At 40.8% G+C, this 20,020-nt stretch overlaps 1 protein-coding gene across 2 annotated transcripts in view; it reads left to right on the forward strand.

The window, feature by feature from the left end:
- The first annotated feature begins 4,390 nt into the window (after positions 1–4,390).
- Positions 4,391–20,020, forward strand: part of LOC125902486 (rap guanine nucleotide exchange factor 4-like) — a 34,738-nt gene continuing 19,108 nt past the window's right edge. Inside the window, exons 1-5 of one of the 2 annotated variants that reach the window (XM_049598864.1) lie at positions 4,391–4,664; positions 8,884–9,026; positions 11,867–11,955; positions 14,090–14,236; positions 19,250–19,322. In XM_049598864.1, the coding sequence (XP_049454821.1) occupies positions 4,597–4,664; positions 8,884–9,026; positions 11,867–11,955; positions 14,090–14,236; positions 19,250–19,322 (520 nt within the window). In that variant the 5' untranslated portion in view covers positions 4,391–4,596. Of the gene's footprint in view, positions 4,665–8,883; positions 9,027–11,866; positions 11,956–14,089; positions 14,237–18,344; positions 18,473–19,249; positions 19,323–20,020 lie in introns of those variants that run through there. The other variant, XM_049598865.1, reaches the window with a different exon arrangement.

Raw genomic sequence — 20,020 nt, forward strand, 5'->3', positions numbered from 1 at the left:
TTCACACGCACACACACACACACACACACACTCTGTATACTCGACCGATGGCTGGGATGAACACACAAGTCAGCAGTTTAAATGAGCAAAGCACAATGTAGCAGTTCTGCAGCTCTGCACACTTAGTTTATACGGCGCTGTGAATCAGTCTGCCGTGTCCCTTGAACGGCACTTTTTATAGCTCGAGTGTTGCTGCATCTATGAATCCATAAACAATGATACTGCCACTTTGTGTCTCGATGTGTGTACTGCACATTGTGTATTATTTTAGCAACATTACTAATAATGATGCAATCCTGTGTGGATGAATATGTAGAGCTTTGCGCTGACACTGACAGACTTATCGACTCATTTCTCACCAGGGTCAAAACCAATAAAAACTGATCTTCGTCCCCAGCGTCAGCACTGATTTTTTTGTCCTGCAGAATCCCCAGATTTTTTTTTGTATTTAATGCAGTAGACAACAGTTATAGAAAATATGTTGTGTTTTTGGAACCAAGTCAAACCCTTGATGGATTGACTCAAATATTTTTATGATGCGGCATTGATTGCAAAGATGACAAAACACTATTGCCATGCTTTTTTCCATGTAAAAGACATAGAACATACTTAAAAATGAATAAATAAATAAAATACTTGAAGAAAAAAATAAAAAAGGGAACCTTAACTGATGAAATTTGAATAGATTAGATCAGTGGACGTATATATTTTGCCAGACATATTCTGAATATTGATAGATAAGACTTTATGATTATTATTATCACCATATTTACTATTAGTTGCGGCCCTACAAGACAGTGTACATGGAGCTAGAGCAAGCACAAAGCAAAAACATGCAGAAAAAGAGGAAAATAAAATAAAATAAAAACAATATTAATAATAAATAAAATGTAATAATAATAGCAACACTTCCCTTCTCTCTGTTTCATTCACTTAAACCCCACCTGTTTGACAGCCAGGAATTCAGTGACCATTACAGACATAAACCAGGCTTTAAATACATATGCCAATTCATCCATCATCCGTGATGATATCCTCAGAAATAGCCATGAGGATACAGTACATAAAATATATGTATACATGACTTTCTCCAAATTTTTCAGAAAGAGCATCTTAAAAATAAAATGTTAGATATCTGAGACAGCCGGCGCTGACACACACACATGCACATGCACTCCATTTTAACAGTATGGTGAAAACTTGCTCAGTCACCCTCCAGGATTACAGTCATGCATGCTGTAGTGCCATTTTGAACAGATGTGTTAAGGCAAGCATAAGCACACACACACACACACACACAGTAGCAACAAGTGCGCACATTCACACATTGTAATTCACCTGACGCAGTGCAGTTTACGATGTCAGCGTGCTGGATGTAGGGAGAAAAAGAAGGTCTAAGTCTAAGTAGTCTGACATGTAACAGTAATTCTCCTGCCTTTCTCATGTCTCATTTGTCATGTTACAAACAATCCTTGTTGTCCTCCTTCTCTCCGACCTGCCGTGCTTTTCCAGAGCAGACACCGCACACAGAGCAGATCTCTAAATACCTCTTGCATCTCCTGCTCGCCCTCTCCTTATTCTCTCATTGAGTGTGCATGGGACATAAGTTATGGTTTAGGCAATGCTGGGTGCTCAGAACCTCCCTGCTGCTGCTCATCTGCCCTCCCTCCCTCCCTTTCCCTCTCTGTTCCATTCCCTTCCTCCCTTTGCTGCGGTGGCTGCGGTCATCCTGGTGACAAGCTGCACCTCTGCTGCTGCCAACGCCTCGCTCTCTTCACTCAGGTTGAAACAAAACAAGTGAAACTAACGCTGCTTTGTTGCTGTTTATACACCGTTTCACATGAGGCATCCTTCAAGGCCACAGCAGTCGCGTCTTGCACTGATCTTTATTTAGGCACATAAACAACTCTGTGTACGGGAACAGTGTTCGTATTCAGTTTGTTTATTTTTGCCTGAAAGGGATGACTTAATACTGACAGTGTTCTGATTTGGCTACTTCCTGATAACAAGATTTCAGTCTTAACAAAGCCTGTTATCAGTATGTATTTTGATAGAACACCACATATCTTAAATAGTTATGTCTTTTCTTAGTCTTAAGCCTGGACTAGCACTGACTGGTTAGGTTGTCCCTGTCCTGTTGGTCACCAATCAGAAGTGTCCACTCACTGTCTAAGTGAAAAGGCCTGCTTCAAGCAAAAATGGAGCAACATCTCGTCTCCACAGCTTCCCAATTGGTGCAGTGGTCCTGTCAGCGTATTAAGCCCATAAACAGTTGTTACAAAGTAAGCAGCCCATCAATTTCCCAGACAGTCAAGACAGGCTGTCGTCAGTTTTTGGAAGATCCCTTTGCTACTTCCTGACCCAGTTCTCCCTTATCTGCATGAAGTTAAAAATGTCTGTATTTATACCCCTCCCCTTTCCTCATGTTGCATACCAATTTCATGTTGCCTGCTATCCCACATTGCCTTGGTGACTCACATCCCATTCAAAATGAACAGGAACAGAAATCTTGTTGACCTGTGTTGCACTGGGTGGGTTTCACTGGTGTGTTATGGCAACTTAGTTGATCTTTGACCCCAAATACTCAGCATTTTCAAGAATCCCCAGAGTTGACACGACTCTTTGGCCCTACCAGGACTTCAAAGAGGATGGGGGTACCAAGAGCCCATTTCAGCCAACATGCAAGCTGCAATTTGCAACACGAGATAATTTTCTCACCTGTTAATTTTGACACATTTGACTAATCTAATCAAATGCCATATGCAGGCGAACATATTTTTGCTGAGGGGTGCTGCATATTATACATGACTGTGTGTGTGCATACACTTACACAGGAGCTACAGGAAAACTGCTCGGATGTATACTTACATTGGTGGTTACATCAACCATTGAATGCTGAACCAAAGAATGTGCGCTCCCTCGCCTCAGACACAATTTCTCTCCGGTATGCATGTGCCAAAATTTCTGATATTTCATTCTGAATGGTGTCCGACATCCAGTTGTCTCTATGCTGAAGCCACTCAGGTGCCCTGGGCAACTCATATGTCCGCTCATCGTCTGCTCCATCATTAACTACCCTAACACTCCATCCTGATTCTTAAGCCCGCTGTAGAAGAAGTCCCTTGAGTCCAAGGAATTTTATGGATCAAAAAAGCAGCTCCAAAACTGTCCTGGCAATTTTCTGGTCTTTCTCAGCCTGTTCAGCCTGTCTGCACTGTCAATGAACTCCGACTACCACAAATCTCTCCCCAGGTTTAGCTGTCCCTGACCCTTACATTTTAACCCGATGTGATGACATTGTCAAGTCAGATTGGAGGAATTACAGTAATTAAAACTGTTCATTTTAAACTTTTTCATTTGTTGTTCTGAAATTCACCTTATTATATGCTGTTCACATTTTAAACAAATGTTCAAATAGCCTATTAGTTATGGTTGCTATTTACCCTCAGCAACCATCTTCCTGCAGATGTAGAATGCTTTAATGCAGCATAGAATGAACGCACTCGAGACTTTGTTGGTTGAGTGGCTAACTTCTCCTGGCTGCTTCCACATTAGCCCTCTGAAGACTTAAAAATGATTTAATTGTGTGGCCCTTCTAGACTTTAGAAATGTTATTGGACCAAATGGATCAAAGTCTGATCGTGAAACAAGTCATTTTGGGGTTATGATTTTTTTTTTTTAAAGTTTCCACTGTGGGGAAGAAGTCTGTTGGGGCCCAGTGGCATCTTGTGATGGACTCCTGGGGAAGTTGTAGTTACACTGTTTGTCCACTATGTCAAATTGGCTTCAAAGTTCAACACACTCCCCGGGGGTCTTGACTCCAGATTTACCTGCAGTTTTTTTTGTTTTTAACCTTTTTGTTTTCTTTGCAGTCAGCATGTAAGCACTGGTTGCACTGCCTGCAAATTACTTTTGTGACAAAAACAGCCTGTTGTTGGAAAATATATGTTATCATTTACATTCTGTTTGTTCTCTACAGCATCATATAGTAACACTAGAGCAGCACCTTGGCTAACTGGAGAGGTGTTTGGGCTGGCCAGAACAACAGGGGGGCCACCTGTGTTGCCCTGCCCTGCACCCCCCACCCATGTGCTCACCACTGGTATATGTATCCTTTGAAAGCACCTGTAGTTTCAACCCTGAGTATTGAAGTATTTGACCAAATATACAGTTTGTTGATGTGTCTACCTCACATTTCACTACTGACTGTATCCAACAGTAGGCCTAAATATGGCTTATTGTAGGCTTAATAAATACCTTGCACCAGCCTACTACTACTGACATGTTGATATATATTCTGTCCTTATTTTTATTTGCCATAATAGGTAGTTATGTCTCCAATCATTGCACTGCAGTATTTATGTGTGAGCCCTTCAGCTGCCCTCAAGAAGCCCATATAGGCGGACTGACAAGTCATCTGCATGCCATGATGAAGGCAGCAGCAGCAGCAGCAGCAGTCCATAGTTGTGTGAGGCAGCTCGAAGCAGAGGGGCGGGGAGGGGGCGCAGCCGGAGCTCACATTCATTAACGACCACCGACAACCGGGAAGCCTCCTCCGGTAGGATCACAGCGCTCACCGACACACGACCGGGGAAGATGGTCGCGGTGCAGATGTCCCCCAACTCGTCTCCGTCTGCGGAGTGGATCTGCTGTCTGGATAAAAGGTGGGCGAATTTCACTCCACGAGACACTTCCACGCCACGCATCCACAAACTGTGTTTTCTCAGCCTCTCTTTCATTCATCCGCGTCAACGTGATCAGTCGCAACCGGCGATCGTTGCGTGTGCAGTGTGTGCAATAATATGATACGCCTTGTTTTTAGCACACTGTAGGTTACCGTCATTTACAGTGAATATACAGCGCTAATCCAGTGATGGTAAAGGCTGCGGTGCATGACAATAAACACCCTATTTATTAAAAAGAAAAAGATCCTGTTTGTGTATCTGTACGGTCAAAAAGGCGTTGGTGGCTTCGAGGTTCACACTGCATGGGCTGTGATAGATGGCTGATGGTTTATGTCTGTGTGCTTAAATCAAATAGCCATACATTTTTAAAATACTACCAAGGCATGTGTGCTGGTGATTTCCTCCAAACAGGGATTAGAGTCAGGGCAGTGCATTGTTATTCTAAATTCTTCCATTTTTGCCACAGTGCTGCATGTGAGGCTGAATTTGTCTGATTTCAATGACCACGTTTAAATAACTGAACAGCCACTTTACAGATTATTTAATAACAACCCAGAATCTGTTTTAATCCATACTGTATTCGTCCAGCTAACATTAAAGGTCCCATGCTGCATGCATACTGTGCCAAAAACGCTTAGCATCCAAGGGAGAGGGCTTGAATAAATAAAGACGACGAAAGGGCATCTATACAGTAATTACTGTAGATGATGCTCCTCACACCTAAAACAAACAATGATACATATAACAAGCACCCCACAGCTCACACCCACACATGCTGTAGCCACACACCTCACTATGACACATCCTCATGTTACTATTGGCAACCCGAAGCTACCATCTTGTCTTCTCATCCTCACCTGTAATTATACTGGATGGATGATCTAAATAGATGCGCTGCTATATTTTGTCTTTGATTTAGGTAATTAAGAGTAGGGCTGCAACTTCTCATTAGTATCATATTTTAATATTAATTTACTGATTATTTTCTTGATAGATTAATTGTTTGGTTTTTAAAATAGTGAAAAATGCCTATCATAGCCTGGCATCACATGGATTTTTTTGTCCGACCAACAATCCAGAACCCAAAGATCTTCAATTTTCTATCATAAAACCACCAAATATTCCCATTTGAGAAGCTGGAATCACCAAATCTCAGATGTTTTGCTTTAAAAATTAATGAAAATCAAATTAATTGCCTATTCATTTTTCTGTTCATTGACTCATTGATTAGTTGTCTCATTGTTACCTGGTTGATTGGGTGTAATTTCTTGTTGAATGTGGAGAATTGGGTAACACATGACATAAAATCATTACTGTACTAAAGTGTTTTTACAATTGTTGTCCAATCTGTTTAGAATTAAAAAAACAGCACACCACAGGACTGTATGTCTTAGACTAAATGCAGGAGATATGCAGCAGTAGGTGGGTGTCAGTAAGGGCAGCCAGGGTCGTAAGATTAGACCCGACAGGATCTTATTGTGGAGCACTCAGTGCTCCTCAGCTATGCACCCCCTCATTCAATCAATATCCATCAGTGTGTGTGTTCGGGAGCTTTCATCTACAGTAACTGTTGATGTGAGCAAGTGAGGAGTGCGAGGCGGGGAAAGGGGGGAAGCGAAAAGAAAGACAGAGGTCAAGATACAACTGTCCTTAATATATCTGGCCAAAGACATTTATTGCCAGTGAGTGTGAAGCATGTGAGATAAGATCAGATTTGTTTTGCCCCAGGCAGGTAATAGACGGACCAGTCAACACACACACACACACACACACACACACACACACACACACACACACACACACAGCACTGGTCCAGATGCCAGCTGAGGTTTAATGTCCCTCTGCTGCAGGAGAATAGAAGCACAAAACATCGTGACCATTTCACACACTTTCAGATGACATTAGAAACAATAAGTCGAAGACAAAAGCAGTTTCCTTAAGAAAAAATTCTCCTAAGTTTAATCCATTATCTCATACGTACATTATGTAGGTTAATTTGCAGATATGACGAGACTAGATGAGTAATTTGATGAGTCACTTTTAAATTATAAATTGTTAACTGAGCTGTGCTTATGCTCATTTAATATTCAGCGTTTTTAACAGGATCTCAGGTTGTAAGCAGTGATGTAGATGGGTGTCCCAAGAGCTACATATGTACATACAATGAGAGGGTATCTCTGACACAGTAACATGATAATCTGCCAGCTCGGGAAATCTTGTTTGTGTTGAGGCTGTTTGACATTTTGCTTGGCTGCCACAAATCAACCTATGATGTATTCGTCTGGAAACAGTGATTTTTTACAGATGGATATTTCCTAAAACAATCTGCAGAACCTTCTGGTGTCTCTCGATTTTCTCTTCAGAATGTTGGTCAATTTGTAAATCCTGCATGCGTGCGCAGGTGTGTGTGTGTCTATAATTTGTGGTTGAAAGCTGAGATCTCTGCTGACATGAATAGCAGCGGGGAGGAAGCTGAGGAAGTGAGAAGTCAAGGAGGAGAGACAAAAGGGATGGAGGGAGAGTAAGACAAGGTGAACAGCTCTCAGGTCACATCCGTCTCACACCAATGAGGGAGGCAGATTCCTCTGGACAGGCAGGGAGCGAGCAAGCACGGGACAACGACAGAGAGAAAGGACAAGGATTCAACCAGGGGGGTTATAACTGACGGATGTTAACAGTTTCACTGTAGACGGATGGGTGAAGGGTGATGCTGGTATTGCCCATTCAACCCTGCAGAGTTAACCTCCTTGTCTCTCCCAATTGCAGTGTGTGGGAGTCCACCTGTCTAAACCATTAACTGAGCCTACACTGGTATATGACGCCGTGTCGGAGCACCGAGGGCCAATACGCAGGCAGTGGGAGGATGATGGGAGGATGAGTCAGAGACAAAAAAAGGGATGAAAAGACAGAGCGAGAGACCCATCTGTAATGGCCCTGAGCTCGTGGCAGATGTTGTGGGACTGGAAGATGTGATGTGCAGTGCAGCCCTTTGGGCTAAGTCTGTGTTTATCTGGGAGTATCGTCCTGGCTACCGAAGACAATCTACTGCAGCTCGGGGCTACAAATATATGTGTGTTTATCTCTGTATGTACATGTGCGTGTGGGTACAGGGGGAGTCATCGCTGCCTGTGAGCTTGCAAAGCAGAAATAAAGGGATAATAATGGAAGGATGGTGAGGGCAGGTGTATTAGTGGTGGGACTTAATGGATAGAAGGAAGTGCCAGTAATGGAGAGGAGAAAATGGGTAGCTTAAAGAAGAAAGAGGTTCATTTGTTCTTTTCCATCCTGTGTTCCTGAGAGAAACAGGTCTGGAGAGAGGAAAGGAGAAAAATGGATGAGATTAGAAAAATGTTTAGTGGAAGCAGACAAAGAAGAGAGCTGGGAGCGAGGAAAGAGGTGGGAGCTGAAGGAGGAGAGGGGATAGACTGCCTCTCATCTGTGAAGGAAGAAGCCCACAGTGCATTAGCTATTCTGTATGAACACACACGTGCAAGGATGAGTCACTAGCAAAGGAAAATAAGTGAATGAATGGGGCTAAATGCAGTGTGTGTTACTCTGAGACGTCTTGGCTGTGTGGTTTTTCTCCACCACATTGCAGAGCAGAATGTTTAAGCTCTCAGATCCAACTTCTGTGTCTTCTTGTGTCTGCGCGCCCACGTAGACGTCCAATAATGACGTGCTCCTGTGTGTGTGTTCAGATTTAAGCGTATTAGAAATAGCAGCAGTACAAATGAGATCTTACATCAACACCCTGTGGGGGGTCTGAGCTGAGAGAAGTAACGCCTGCGGGTTTACGCTGTTATCGCTAAGACACCAGGCCGAACAATGAGGCGACGTACTCACACACGCGTGCACACACAAATACACAGATAACACTAAAACAATAAAGCTTTTATCTTAAAGAACAATACCAAGCGATTTTTTTCATGTTTTAGTCCATTAACTGCTAATTGCAAACATTTAACATCACTGTTAACTGCTCTTCAAAGCATACAGTAGATTTTTGATTTATTTCTTGCCTCCACGCAGCAGTGCACATGCTTAAGATAGATAATCCATCACAGTGAACAAGTTCCATCATTCAGTTAATCATTTTGTTTAAAATAGTTTTGCAGTTAATGGACCAAAATATGAAAAACCACTGATATGGTTCTTTAACACCTAATGTTGGACCTAATGATGGTTCTTCTCTGCACAGGCCCTCGGAGCGCTCGGGAGAGGATGTGGACATCATTCTGACCAGATTGAGAGAGGTCAAAGCCTTCCATAGGTTCCCACCTCCGCTCTTACTGCAGATCTGTGCCTGTGCCTTCTATGAGTGCCTGGAGAAAGGCATCACATGTATGTACATGTACACACACATACAGAAACCTACAAACATATCAGTACAGTAGGATTATAAAATTGCACGGCTGTGGTTTTGTGTACGACAGTAGATGCTTCAGGCTCAGAATAGCTCTCCATAATAAAGCATTATTATGCAGCATATAGGCAACAGTATATCATCATATGACAGTCGTACTGCAGAAGATCCCTTTTCTTTTTCTTGAAGGAACAGTTCACCCAGAAATCAAAAATACATATTTATATGTATATACTAGAAAAAGACATTGCTGCAGGTTTTTCAGATGTATTGTTTTGATGCACTGAGCACCACAAGCCGAGTATAATATAAGAATGTAAAGGAACTCCTTTGTATTTGATAGAAGGCAGACATCTCTATGGCCGATAGCTCAAACACTCTGGCAACTCACACCAAATCAATCTAGATTGATAAACAGTTCTACAGGTAAGATGAAAAATATGCATTTTTGATTTTGGGGTGAACTGTCCCCTTTACGACTTAAGTTTGAGGCATTGGAATGCAAAGTACTGTGATCATGTTAAATTATGTATACACACCTCCTCGCACACGAATTATGCAAGACCCTTTTTTTAAACACATTTGCACAATATGGTTGTCGACACATTTAATCACTGTCCTGGAGAAATCTCTATGCCTGCAACTCATTTTGGCATTAGTCGATTTATCTGTAAATTACTTTTCAAATCATTGTCGTATCTGTTACATGTCAGAAAATTGTCTTCAAATAGTTTTTAGTTTTTTTAGATTCAGTAGATATTTACGGAAACGTGTTGCATTCACTTGACAATTTAAAAAAGCCCTGTTTTTCTTAGTAATTTTTTCTGTTTTTCTGAGTAATTTATTTATTTTTCTATGTTTTGGTGTAATTTTTTTCTGTTTTTTTGAGTATTTTTTTCCCTGTTTTTCTGAGTAATTTTTTTCCCTTTTTTTTTCGGGGTATTTTTTTTTCTGTTTTTCATGGTATTTTTTTTTCCTGAACGAGGAGACGAGATACTTCAAAATCTCGCGAGAAGCTCCCACCTGGCACCTGCAAGTGACCCCTGCATCCATGGTGACTCCTGCTCATGGATGTATTTTGCATCCGTGCTCCTGCTCCTAGACAATTTCAACTACAGGATCAGGTTGATCAGTAACAGGTTGTAACAACGTTACCTGACAACTGAAATCATCCCCATACACGTTTGTCAGCTAGCGTTGTTACAACCTGTTACTAACCTAACCTGTTACATTGAGAGATAGGCCTACACTAGAAGGGTGCAGTTGAAAACATAGCTAGATTATCATACCCAGTGTGTAACTAATTACGTGCCTTACCCTTATTGATCCCGTAGTTGAAATTGTCTAGGAGCAGGAGCACGGATGCAAAATACATCCATGAGCAGGAGTCACGATGGATGCAGGGGTCACTTGCAGGTGCCAGGTGGGAGTGTCTCGCGAGATTTTGAAGTATCTTGTCTCCTCGTTCAGGAAAAAAAATTACCCCGAAAAACAGGGAAAAAATTACTCAGAAAATATTACTCAGAAAAACAGAAAAAATTACACCAAAAAACAGAAAAATAAATAAATTACTCCGAAAAATGGAAAAAATTACTCAGAAAAACAGGGCTTTTTTATTTGTCAAGTGAATGCAATACGCTTCCATAGATATTCATGCTCATATAACAGAGAGAAATGCTGCAAATCCTCACATTTGAGAAGCTGGAACCAGGGAATGTCTGTTTTTCCCCCGAATAAAATGACTTGCAAGATTTTTTTTTCTCTGCAGTGAAGTTATCGATAAATAAACCAGCTGTCTTAGCACTAAACCTTTGCATCTACTGTTTGTCGGCATTTCCCTCCTTTTAATTGAGCATAAATAATGAAAGGACATCTCTCTTCTTTTTGGGAAACAGTGATTATTTTCTGATAAATAATTATCCATATAAAGCACAATTGAAGTTGTTCTTAACAGACTGGATTATTCATCTTACTGATTTTTCAGACCTTTTTGGATTTGTATCACAGTAACATGAGGAAGTTTTATAGAAGAGTTTTTCTCCATTTTTGAGAAGAAGGTTTGTGTGTTTAGAAATATAACCAAAAATACAACCAAATACGAAACCCCACCAAATATTTTAAATGTGTTGTCTCATGGAGTAGGGGTGTTGCGATATGCTGGTATTGATGATGACTGTGATATCTAAAAATAAAATATTGATATAATCTTAATACTGTAATACACATATGATAATATTGTATAAATAATCTAGCAGCTCTTAAATCATTTCTGTGTCTTTCTATTCTAGCTTTATCTCCCGTTCCACGTCCTAACGTTCATATTTTAAGTGTAATTCATTTAGCAAAAAAGATACAAAACACACAATAAATAGTTAAAGATTAATTTGACTGATAGCATTATTACTTTTATTTTCAAAATGTCCACAGATGTCGCACTAATGTCGTTATCATGAATTCTTTTCGCCATGCTGATTGTGAAGTGAAAATCTGATATTGTGCCATCCCTGTCACCTGGAGCAAACCACCGTAAAAGTTTTAGTGTTGGCTATATTAATACATCAGAATCACAAACCCACATAGATTAGCATTCTGCTTTTGAGGTGGTCTGCCTGGTGAGGAGTGTAAGTTTTTGTACATTAGATTTATTTATTTTATGTTTTTACTGGAGTATTGTGGAATTTTACTGGTATTGGTGTCAACTACTAAATTTCTGGTATCGTGCCATGTCTAGAGTAAACTGTTTTTTTTGTTTGTTTGTTTGTTTGTTGTTTTTTCATGTCAGTGTTCTATAAGGTTTAATGTATTTTATTGCCTGCAGTGTTTCGACAGGGAGACATAGGCACCAGCTGGTATGCTGTGTTGTCCGGCTCTCTTGACGTCAAAGTGTCAGAAACAGCCAACCACCAGGTAAGATCAGATTCAAGAGAGTTCTAGTCAGAGTGGTGCTTCACACATAAAATCCTGCTTGGCTTTGCCTATGCTGCTGTGCGTCTGTTCTGTGTTTCCTGTAAATCATTTAAATTAGAAATGACTGAACTGAGTCTTGAATCATGGGCATTACGGGGGTGAATTTAGTAATTTTCTTTCTAATTTTTTAAAGATACAACATTTCTCATGACTGCCATTTTACTCTTGTTTTTTTTTTTTTTAATCCTAACCTTCTCTGTCAAGCTCCACTTTGCTCTACAAGTGCTCCTCATTAGAGAGCTGGTGCTGTACGACTCTTCAATGCTGACATTGTTCCAGTACATTAGCTCATGTCTCCCTGCTTAAATATGCCAGAGCAAAGCTGCCACAGCACAGAAAACAAGTCCACTGAGAATTGTGCCTTCAGCTGCATGTTATACCCTTCATGCTAGAGTGTGGAAATAGGGTTATAGTGTACATATAGAGGAGGAGAGTGATGTTTTGTTGGAGAGAGGGAGAGAGGATTTGTTCCCTGTTAAAGATGGAGATAAGAAGCCCTTCCATTGTGAAACGTCCTTTTCATGTATGTAGCCCTAAAGTGCCATTGGTGGCCTAGTTTCTGTGGCTATATTTGAAATGTCACTTTGGACAGCTGAAAAGGTTTCATAGCATGCTGAATATTTGTCTAAATCAGTGTGGGAGTGTGTGTGTGTGTGTGTGTGTGTGTGTGTTTTCACGTGTTTGCTTGCCTCTAGCCTGTCCTATTAGTTACAGCACCAAGAGATATTTTCCTTACGGGAGACTCAGTTTACCAGTCTCTCATTTTTGAATTTATTTGCATTATTTACCATATATTAATCTGTCTGCTCTTCGTGTCAGTTCATTTCTATGAAGCAAACCTTTTGATATATATTTATGCTACTGTTGTGTAGTGTTTAAGCCTGCAATGATAAGCCGATCGACAGAAAATGAATCAGAAACTATTTGACAGTCGCTTCTAAAATGTGAAGATTTGCTGCTTTCACTTGTCTCAACATGACAGTAAATTTAATATATGTGTGTTTTGGATTGCTGGTTAGACAAAACAAGACATTTGATGACATCACCTTGGACTGTAGAAAATTGTAATGTGTATTTTTACTGTTAGTTGCAACCCCAGCAGCGGCACAGTTGGAAAATTTAGCGACAATCAGAACTAGTATAACTGACCATCACTCCAATGTAAGGACTCATTTTAGCGTACATAAGCCTTAATGGGAAATTCAGCTTTTTTTTTTGCCTGGACCCTATTTTCCCATGTTTAAGGATGTAAGTGACTAATGGAGACAATGATTTTTGAAAGTGGTCCAATATTGAGTGTGACTGCTGCAGCTACAAAACAGGCTGCAATGTAGTCACGCGGGGCAATTATGTTTGACAGTTTACATCCACTAAAAGCCACTGACAGGCTCATATTGTCTGACAACATTATGGAAAGGACCCTCCAAAATAACCAGACTCCATTTAAGTAAACAGTATTTTTTTGTCATTTTAAAACACACTTAAATTGAAGTTGTCAGAGACAAAATAAAACTCAAAAAGGCTGTCTTGATTCATCTTTACATTGTTCCAACAACTGCCACCTGACTTGGCTGAAATAAATCCTTAATTTTACGCAGTTAGATGTGAAAATATGCTGGGTCTATACATGCTAAAATTACTTTATATTTAAACGGAGTCTGGTGGAATTGCCAGCAGTGATTTGGGGGCTGTTTCTGGTTAAACAAAAATAATCTTACATTTTAACAAAAAGGTCAGCCACTGCAGGGATCCTTTGCATAATGTTTTCAGATACTTAGAATAACAATATGAGCCTGTCAGTGGCAAAAACAAGCACTTTTAGTAGATATACAATGACGGTGCATAATTGCCCAAGTGGTTACAGTGCAGTCTGTGTCACTGCTGCCGGCTGCAGCAGTCTCACTGAATACTTTGCCAGTTTCAAACATTGTTGTTTCCATTACTTACTTAGACACCGACACATAGGAAAGTAGGGTCCAGGCTGGACCCTTTAAACTGAAGCATGTTATTGACTCCCACACATTCATTCTCTTACAAGCCATAGTTTTAACAAATATGTTGTGTTGGTGTGCAGGATGCCGTCACTATCTGTACACTGGGGATCGGGACAGCGTTCGGGGAGTCCATCCTGGACAACACACCACGCCATGCTACCATTGTCAGCAGAGAGACCAGCGAGCTACTCCGCATAGAACAGAGGGAATTCAAGAGCCTCTGGGAGGTGAGAGACAAACTGTATGAGCTGCTGCACTGTATGCAGCTGTGAGTATGAGCTGGAAGTGTATGATTGAGCATGAACTCTGTCCTGGTAGCGTACCTAAAGCTTTCCACCTTTCCTATTGAGAGTACAATTTCTGGACAGCCTTCCACTGTAATGGTGCCTTTAACCACAAGAGGGCTGTCCACCATAACGGTGCCTCCTGTTCCACCTATTTGATCCATGCCTCAGGTGACACACAACAATAAGCTGATAAAGGCATAGAGAGAGAAAGAGAGAGGAGAGTGCATGTACAATACATGCCCGTGTGTGCTTGTGTGTAGTACTGGATGTTTATTCTTTTCAGAGCTTGCTGTGGCTTTGTGCAGTATTTACAGTATGATGGTTGATGCACCAAGAGCAATATACCGTCTGTGTTATATGTTTGGCGTGGGCAGTGTGGTGGGGATCTAAAATTGATAAGTGCAGGGATCCCTTGGTTACTTTTTTATTGTCTGACTCAGATGCACATTGCATCAAAAATATTAGCACTTGCACTTCCGTGAATAAACAGCTGTGTGCGTAGGTCTCCTCCTGCGCTCAGGTACTTATGGTTCCATATCAACACATGTTGATTATGTTACACTGGAAAAGATGATGTTAGAAAGTATCCTTAGGCGGTCTGACTAATTGTCATTAAGCTTGTGACAATGTAGAAAAATACAGTTAAAGCCTTTATTTCACAGCATATTGACAGGTCACTGCAGGAAAAGCACAAGTGTAAATAATAACATTAACGGCTTCATTTCAGTAATTAACATCATTACTCACACCTGTGCTTTCCCTGCTGCAACAAGTTAAAGTGGCCTATTCAGATAAAGAATGAGAATAAAACATAAATATCTGTTGATATTTATTTGAAGAAATTAATTACATTGAGTTCTAATCATGAATTAATGACATATAGAGAGTGGTGATATCAGTGGTATTTACTTGGAGTACATATGACTTATGAAAATGCAAAAACAATGCAGACAGACTTGATGATGACTCATATCCACAATATTTAAAATCCAGTCAGCAGATATTGCAAACAGGGTCTGTATAAATTTAAAGTTTCAGTACTCAGTGACATGGCTCTGGCCCTGACGCTGGCATCTTCTTTGAGAGTTGGCATTGTAGTGGTTTCCTCTCTGTGGGCCTCCTTGTAGAGGTTAGCCTCTCAATTCACTGGGTCCCTCTCAGAGAGGAAGTGCTGGCAGAGCAGTGGATTGGTTTTACTGTAGCTTCTCAGCCGGCACTCAGAGACTACAAGTTCCTGCCCCATTGTTTGCTCATGCAGTCTTTTATTTTGTGCTGTCAAATCCCAGAGGGATTCTAAATTATTTTTGTTTTTCTTACACACATTATTAGAGTCATATTTAAAGATGTCATAGGGCATTTTATTTCTAATTTTAGGATCATATTGAGGAAAGGGGTCAGGCTCACATTAAAGAAATGTTTTGAGTGTCTTGCTCAAGGTCTCTTCATCATCCTAAAATTTGAAAATCTGACCTTGACACCTACGCACCTCATCAGCCGACTACACGTATGAAAAAAGTCGCAAAAAGCCTTTTGTGGCTCCGGAGGGAGCTGTGTGGAATCTAACAAATACTCTCAAGTGATGTCAGTTGTGTCTACGTTAGTTTGGGCTGCAAGTTTGAGAAAGAAAGCAATCTGGGGGGGTAGAGTCAGAAAAAAGCCAGTTCACCAAAGGGCAGTCTCCATTGCGGAAAAATGAAGCCAGCATAGAAGTACTTTAAAAGCTGCAGTTCATGGAATGGTCACTTGAGGCTGGCTCCAGAGGCGAGTCAATCCTCATAGACCCCCATGTTAAAATGTCCCTGTACAGACCAAATATGGAGTGTGGACTGGCAGCTGTTGAGGTGTTAGTTCACTTCCTGGGTGCCGCAGAGGCACCCTTGAGCAAGGCACTGAAGCCCCAACTGCTCGGGGCTCCTGTGCAAAGCAGCCCCCTCGCTCTGACAACTCTCCATTTAATGCATGTATAAGTCCTGTTTGTACATGTGTGTATATTTCAGGCCTTTCTGTGTATTCAATTTTCAATTCAATTTCATTTATAAAGCCTAATATCACAAATCACAAACTCCCCCCAAAAAAACTTTAATGGGGAAAAAATGGCAGAAACCTCAGGAAGAGCTACTGAGGAGGGATCCCTCTTCTAGGATGGACAGACATGCAGTAGATGTTGTGTGTACAGAACAGATCAACATGATAAATTTACAGTAATCCATATGACAACAAAGTTAAAAAACTGTTTTTTCCCTTGGGGATTAATAAGTTATATCTTCTTTTTGTTCTGCTTTTTAAATTTGTCCAAATATTGTCACCTCGGGTCACTTTTGGCTCCAAAAATCCAAGATGGTGACGGCCAAAATGCCAGACATTAGGCTTTAAAACAGGATTCCACACACCAATACATGGTGCCATGGGGGCTACATCCATTATTTTACATAGCTCCTCATCTCTGCCTAAGGATAGTGGCTCAAGACTACATCAGCTGCTACTGATCACTGTCAGTGATAATGTAGGTAATGTAGGTGCCAGGTTTTGACAAGGAGAAGAATGCATGGATTGAAAAAAGATGATAAGCCTGGTTGTGCTGCATCGATTTTAACTCTCTCCTCCTTCTTTTTATTTTAACTGTCCATCATGACAGTGTTTTAGGAGAGGACTGTCAAATCAGCGGTGCACCCGTACACTTTTATTTTATATGAGACTTTAGTTACTGTTCTGATAAGTGACAGCAGACAGATATCGAACCAGATTTTCAGTGCATTAAATACTGATGAAATCTTTCAGCACGTTTTGGTTCTAAAAATGTGGGTTTCTCGTAGTTGACCTTACCCATGTGTTGTACATGGGTAAACATTTTTCAAACCTCATTGTAAAATGATGGTGCCAAAAGCTGTGAAATACATTACAGGCATTAAAAAACAGTTTTGTCATGAATCAAAAATTAATATGACCATGGGCATTGTTTGCCCTGTTGACAAACCCTCTGTGTAAAATATCTCTTTTAAGATAAATGCTGTTATGATGACTTTTCTGCTCTCAGTGTCAGCATAAAAGAGATTTATCTATTCAATGTTGCGATTTATGAATAAAATAATGACCTCCTCAGTATTGATATCACTAGATGACTAGAAATTGGGTTTGCTGAAATGTGATATCTGCACTTTACGACACAGGGAGGATATAAAAGCACGATAAGACAATAATTGGTTATTAAAGCATGTGCGCCATCTTATTTTCAGGCTTGTAGTGTGTTTGTTTGTCAACTAAGTGCACTCAGTCTCCTTATCTGCCATCTATTTCAGGACAGTAGACATAGAGCAGAAAACACAGCCTGAGGTTGTTCTGTTTTGAATCTCATTCAGCTCATAGTAAAAGGATCTTTGTGTTTTATGTGTGTGCGTGGTGTGTGTGTGTGTGTGTGTGTGTGTGTGTGCATGGACTAATTTGAGTGCATGTGCTTGTGTGTGACGAGGACTAGAAAGCTAAATGATGAATGCAGTCATGTGTTTGATGAAAGGATGGAAGAAAAAAAAGGCGCCGCTCCACAATTCTAACACTGAATGAAAGTGGGATGAATAAACATGGCGTAAATGTAAATCAGCGTGTTGTTTGTGACACATATGTGCAAACATGTAAACAATCACTGCATCAAACAGGGGATCGGTTGGCCCGTAATGTGGCGGACTGGAATTGTAAATCTTTCTTTTCCCTTTCACCTGCTCTAAGTTTCTCCTGCCCACTTCCTGTCTCCTCTGTTGGCCACGTTGTGTCTTTTGCCAGCCTCCTTCCTCTCCTCCCTCTCCATCCTCACCCTCACTACTCCTTTCTTTCCCTCTTCTGTGTCCTTTCTCTGTCTCTGCCTCCCTCTTTCTCCTCCTCCACTAGAGTAGCTCGGCCATACAGAGGCTCGGATCACCGTGGTAACCTGTGAGAGAAAAGTGGTTTGGTTCTTGGCTCAAACGCAGCGAGGGAGGGAGAGTGAGAGACTGAGAAAGACACTGGGGCGACTGTGTGTGTGTGTGTGTGTGTGTGTGTGTGTGAGAGAGAGATAGAGAGGAAGAGAGCAGCTTGTTATGAGCAGGATGCTATCTGGTGGCTTGTGTGTGAGTTGTAAAGGAGCAGAGGGCAGCTCTCTGGGGTTTCAGTCCCTCCAGCATTAGGCGGCTGAGTGTGTTACCTCAGGTGAGTTTGACTCCTTGACTGTACCTTGACTGTGGTGTGCATGTGGGATAGGCCGTGTCTCACTGTCATGTTTCCTTGAATTTCATTTTGTTTTGTCTTGTCACAATAATATGCTCTTTAGCAATGTTTGACCTGGTGTGTGTGTGTGTGTGTGTGTGTGTGTGTGTATGTGTGTGTGTGTGCAAGAAAAAGATTGACAGGGGGGTGTTTGTGTCTTTAGGTCACACAGATGCTCTCTCTGTCTGTGTCACCCTCTCTGTTAGTGCGTGTGTGTGTGTGTGTTCCAGGCAGTTCTCAGAAGGCATGGGTTGCTTGGTAATGACCTTGCAGAAGAGCAGTGGCACATTCAGGGCTCAAAATTACCCTCTGTGTGTATTTCAGTGTCTCTGCTGTAGAGATGCAAAGACAGTTTATTGTTCGTAACAGCTGTAAGAGCAGCATCTGTGCACATTTAGCAGCTTTCATGCTCTCATTAACCCTAGTTTGAATGCTGCTGCTGCTGTGAGTGTGTGTGTGTTATATAATGTTAGTTGTTCTGCATGTAAATGATCTTGGTTGTACAAAGGGCTTTGTTTTGAGGGGCACTTGCACTTGTGTGTTTGAAAGTAACACTGTCTGTGTGTGTGTATGGGCTTGAGTGAACCAGAATGAAGTGCGATGGGTTTTAATGTTTAATAGATGATGATGTCTTATAAATGATACATGGCGACAACAGAAGTGTAAATGTTTTTTAAGACTGACATCAGTTCTGACAGGAGTGTGTGTTTTATCTTGTAGAAGTATCGTCAGAGCTTGGCTGGACTACTGGCCCCTCCTTATGGAGCTATGGAGAGTGGATCCAACAATGACAGTGAGTAGATACACACACACTAGAATGAAATGAATGAATGAAACACTTAAATGTTGCTAGTACGCTTAATTACTAGATAATTTTATAGGTATTTAAAGTCAAACAATTACAAGTACATATGAATAAATTCAATGTGACAAAAATTGTACACAAAAATAAAATAGATTAAAATAAATAATTTAAACATGCAATAGACAATACCGAAGTAGAAATAATAAGTGAGTAGTAAGGAAAAATCTACCAAAAATAAATAAATAAATAAATAAATAAATGTGACAAACAAATGAAGAAACTGTATATAACATTGGCCCATTAGTACCAATCTGCAATATCAGAGGTGTGCATTGGTTAAAAATGGTTGCCTTGTAGCATAAAATTTATGAGCACCCCCTCTCGTAGAATAGCAAATTTTCTCCAAAGTCAAATGATGTGTAAGTATAGTGGTTGTCTCAACATACCCAAGTTCATAGGCCACTTAGTCTGCAAAGTGTCTCAGTTTTGACTTGTGTTTCTGTTGATCCACAGGACTCACACGAGGCAGGGAAAAAGTTGAATGAAGTTATTGAAATACAAAAAAGAAAGCAAAACAGCAGGCCAAGTCCTTCCAAAATGACATCTCGTATAGCCCGCTACTGACTTGATGTCCTATTTTTATATATCCTCACCATGTTACCCGTTATTACCAACTTTAACACTGC

Source organism: Epinephelus fuscoguttatus, linkage group LG15 (assembly GCF_011397635.1).
Source record: "Epinephelus fuscoguttatus linkage group LG15, E.fuscoguttatus.final_Chr_v1".
Taxonomy (NCBI): domain Eukaryota; kingdom Metazoa; phylum Chordata; class Actinopteri; order Perciformes; family Serranidae; genus Epinephelus; species Epinephelus fuscoguttatus.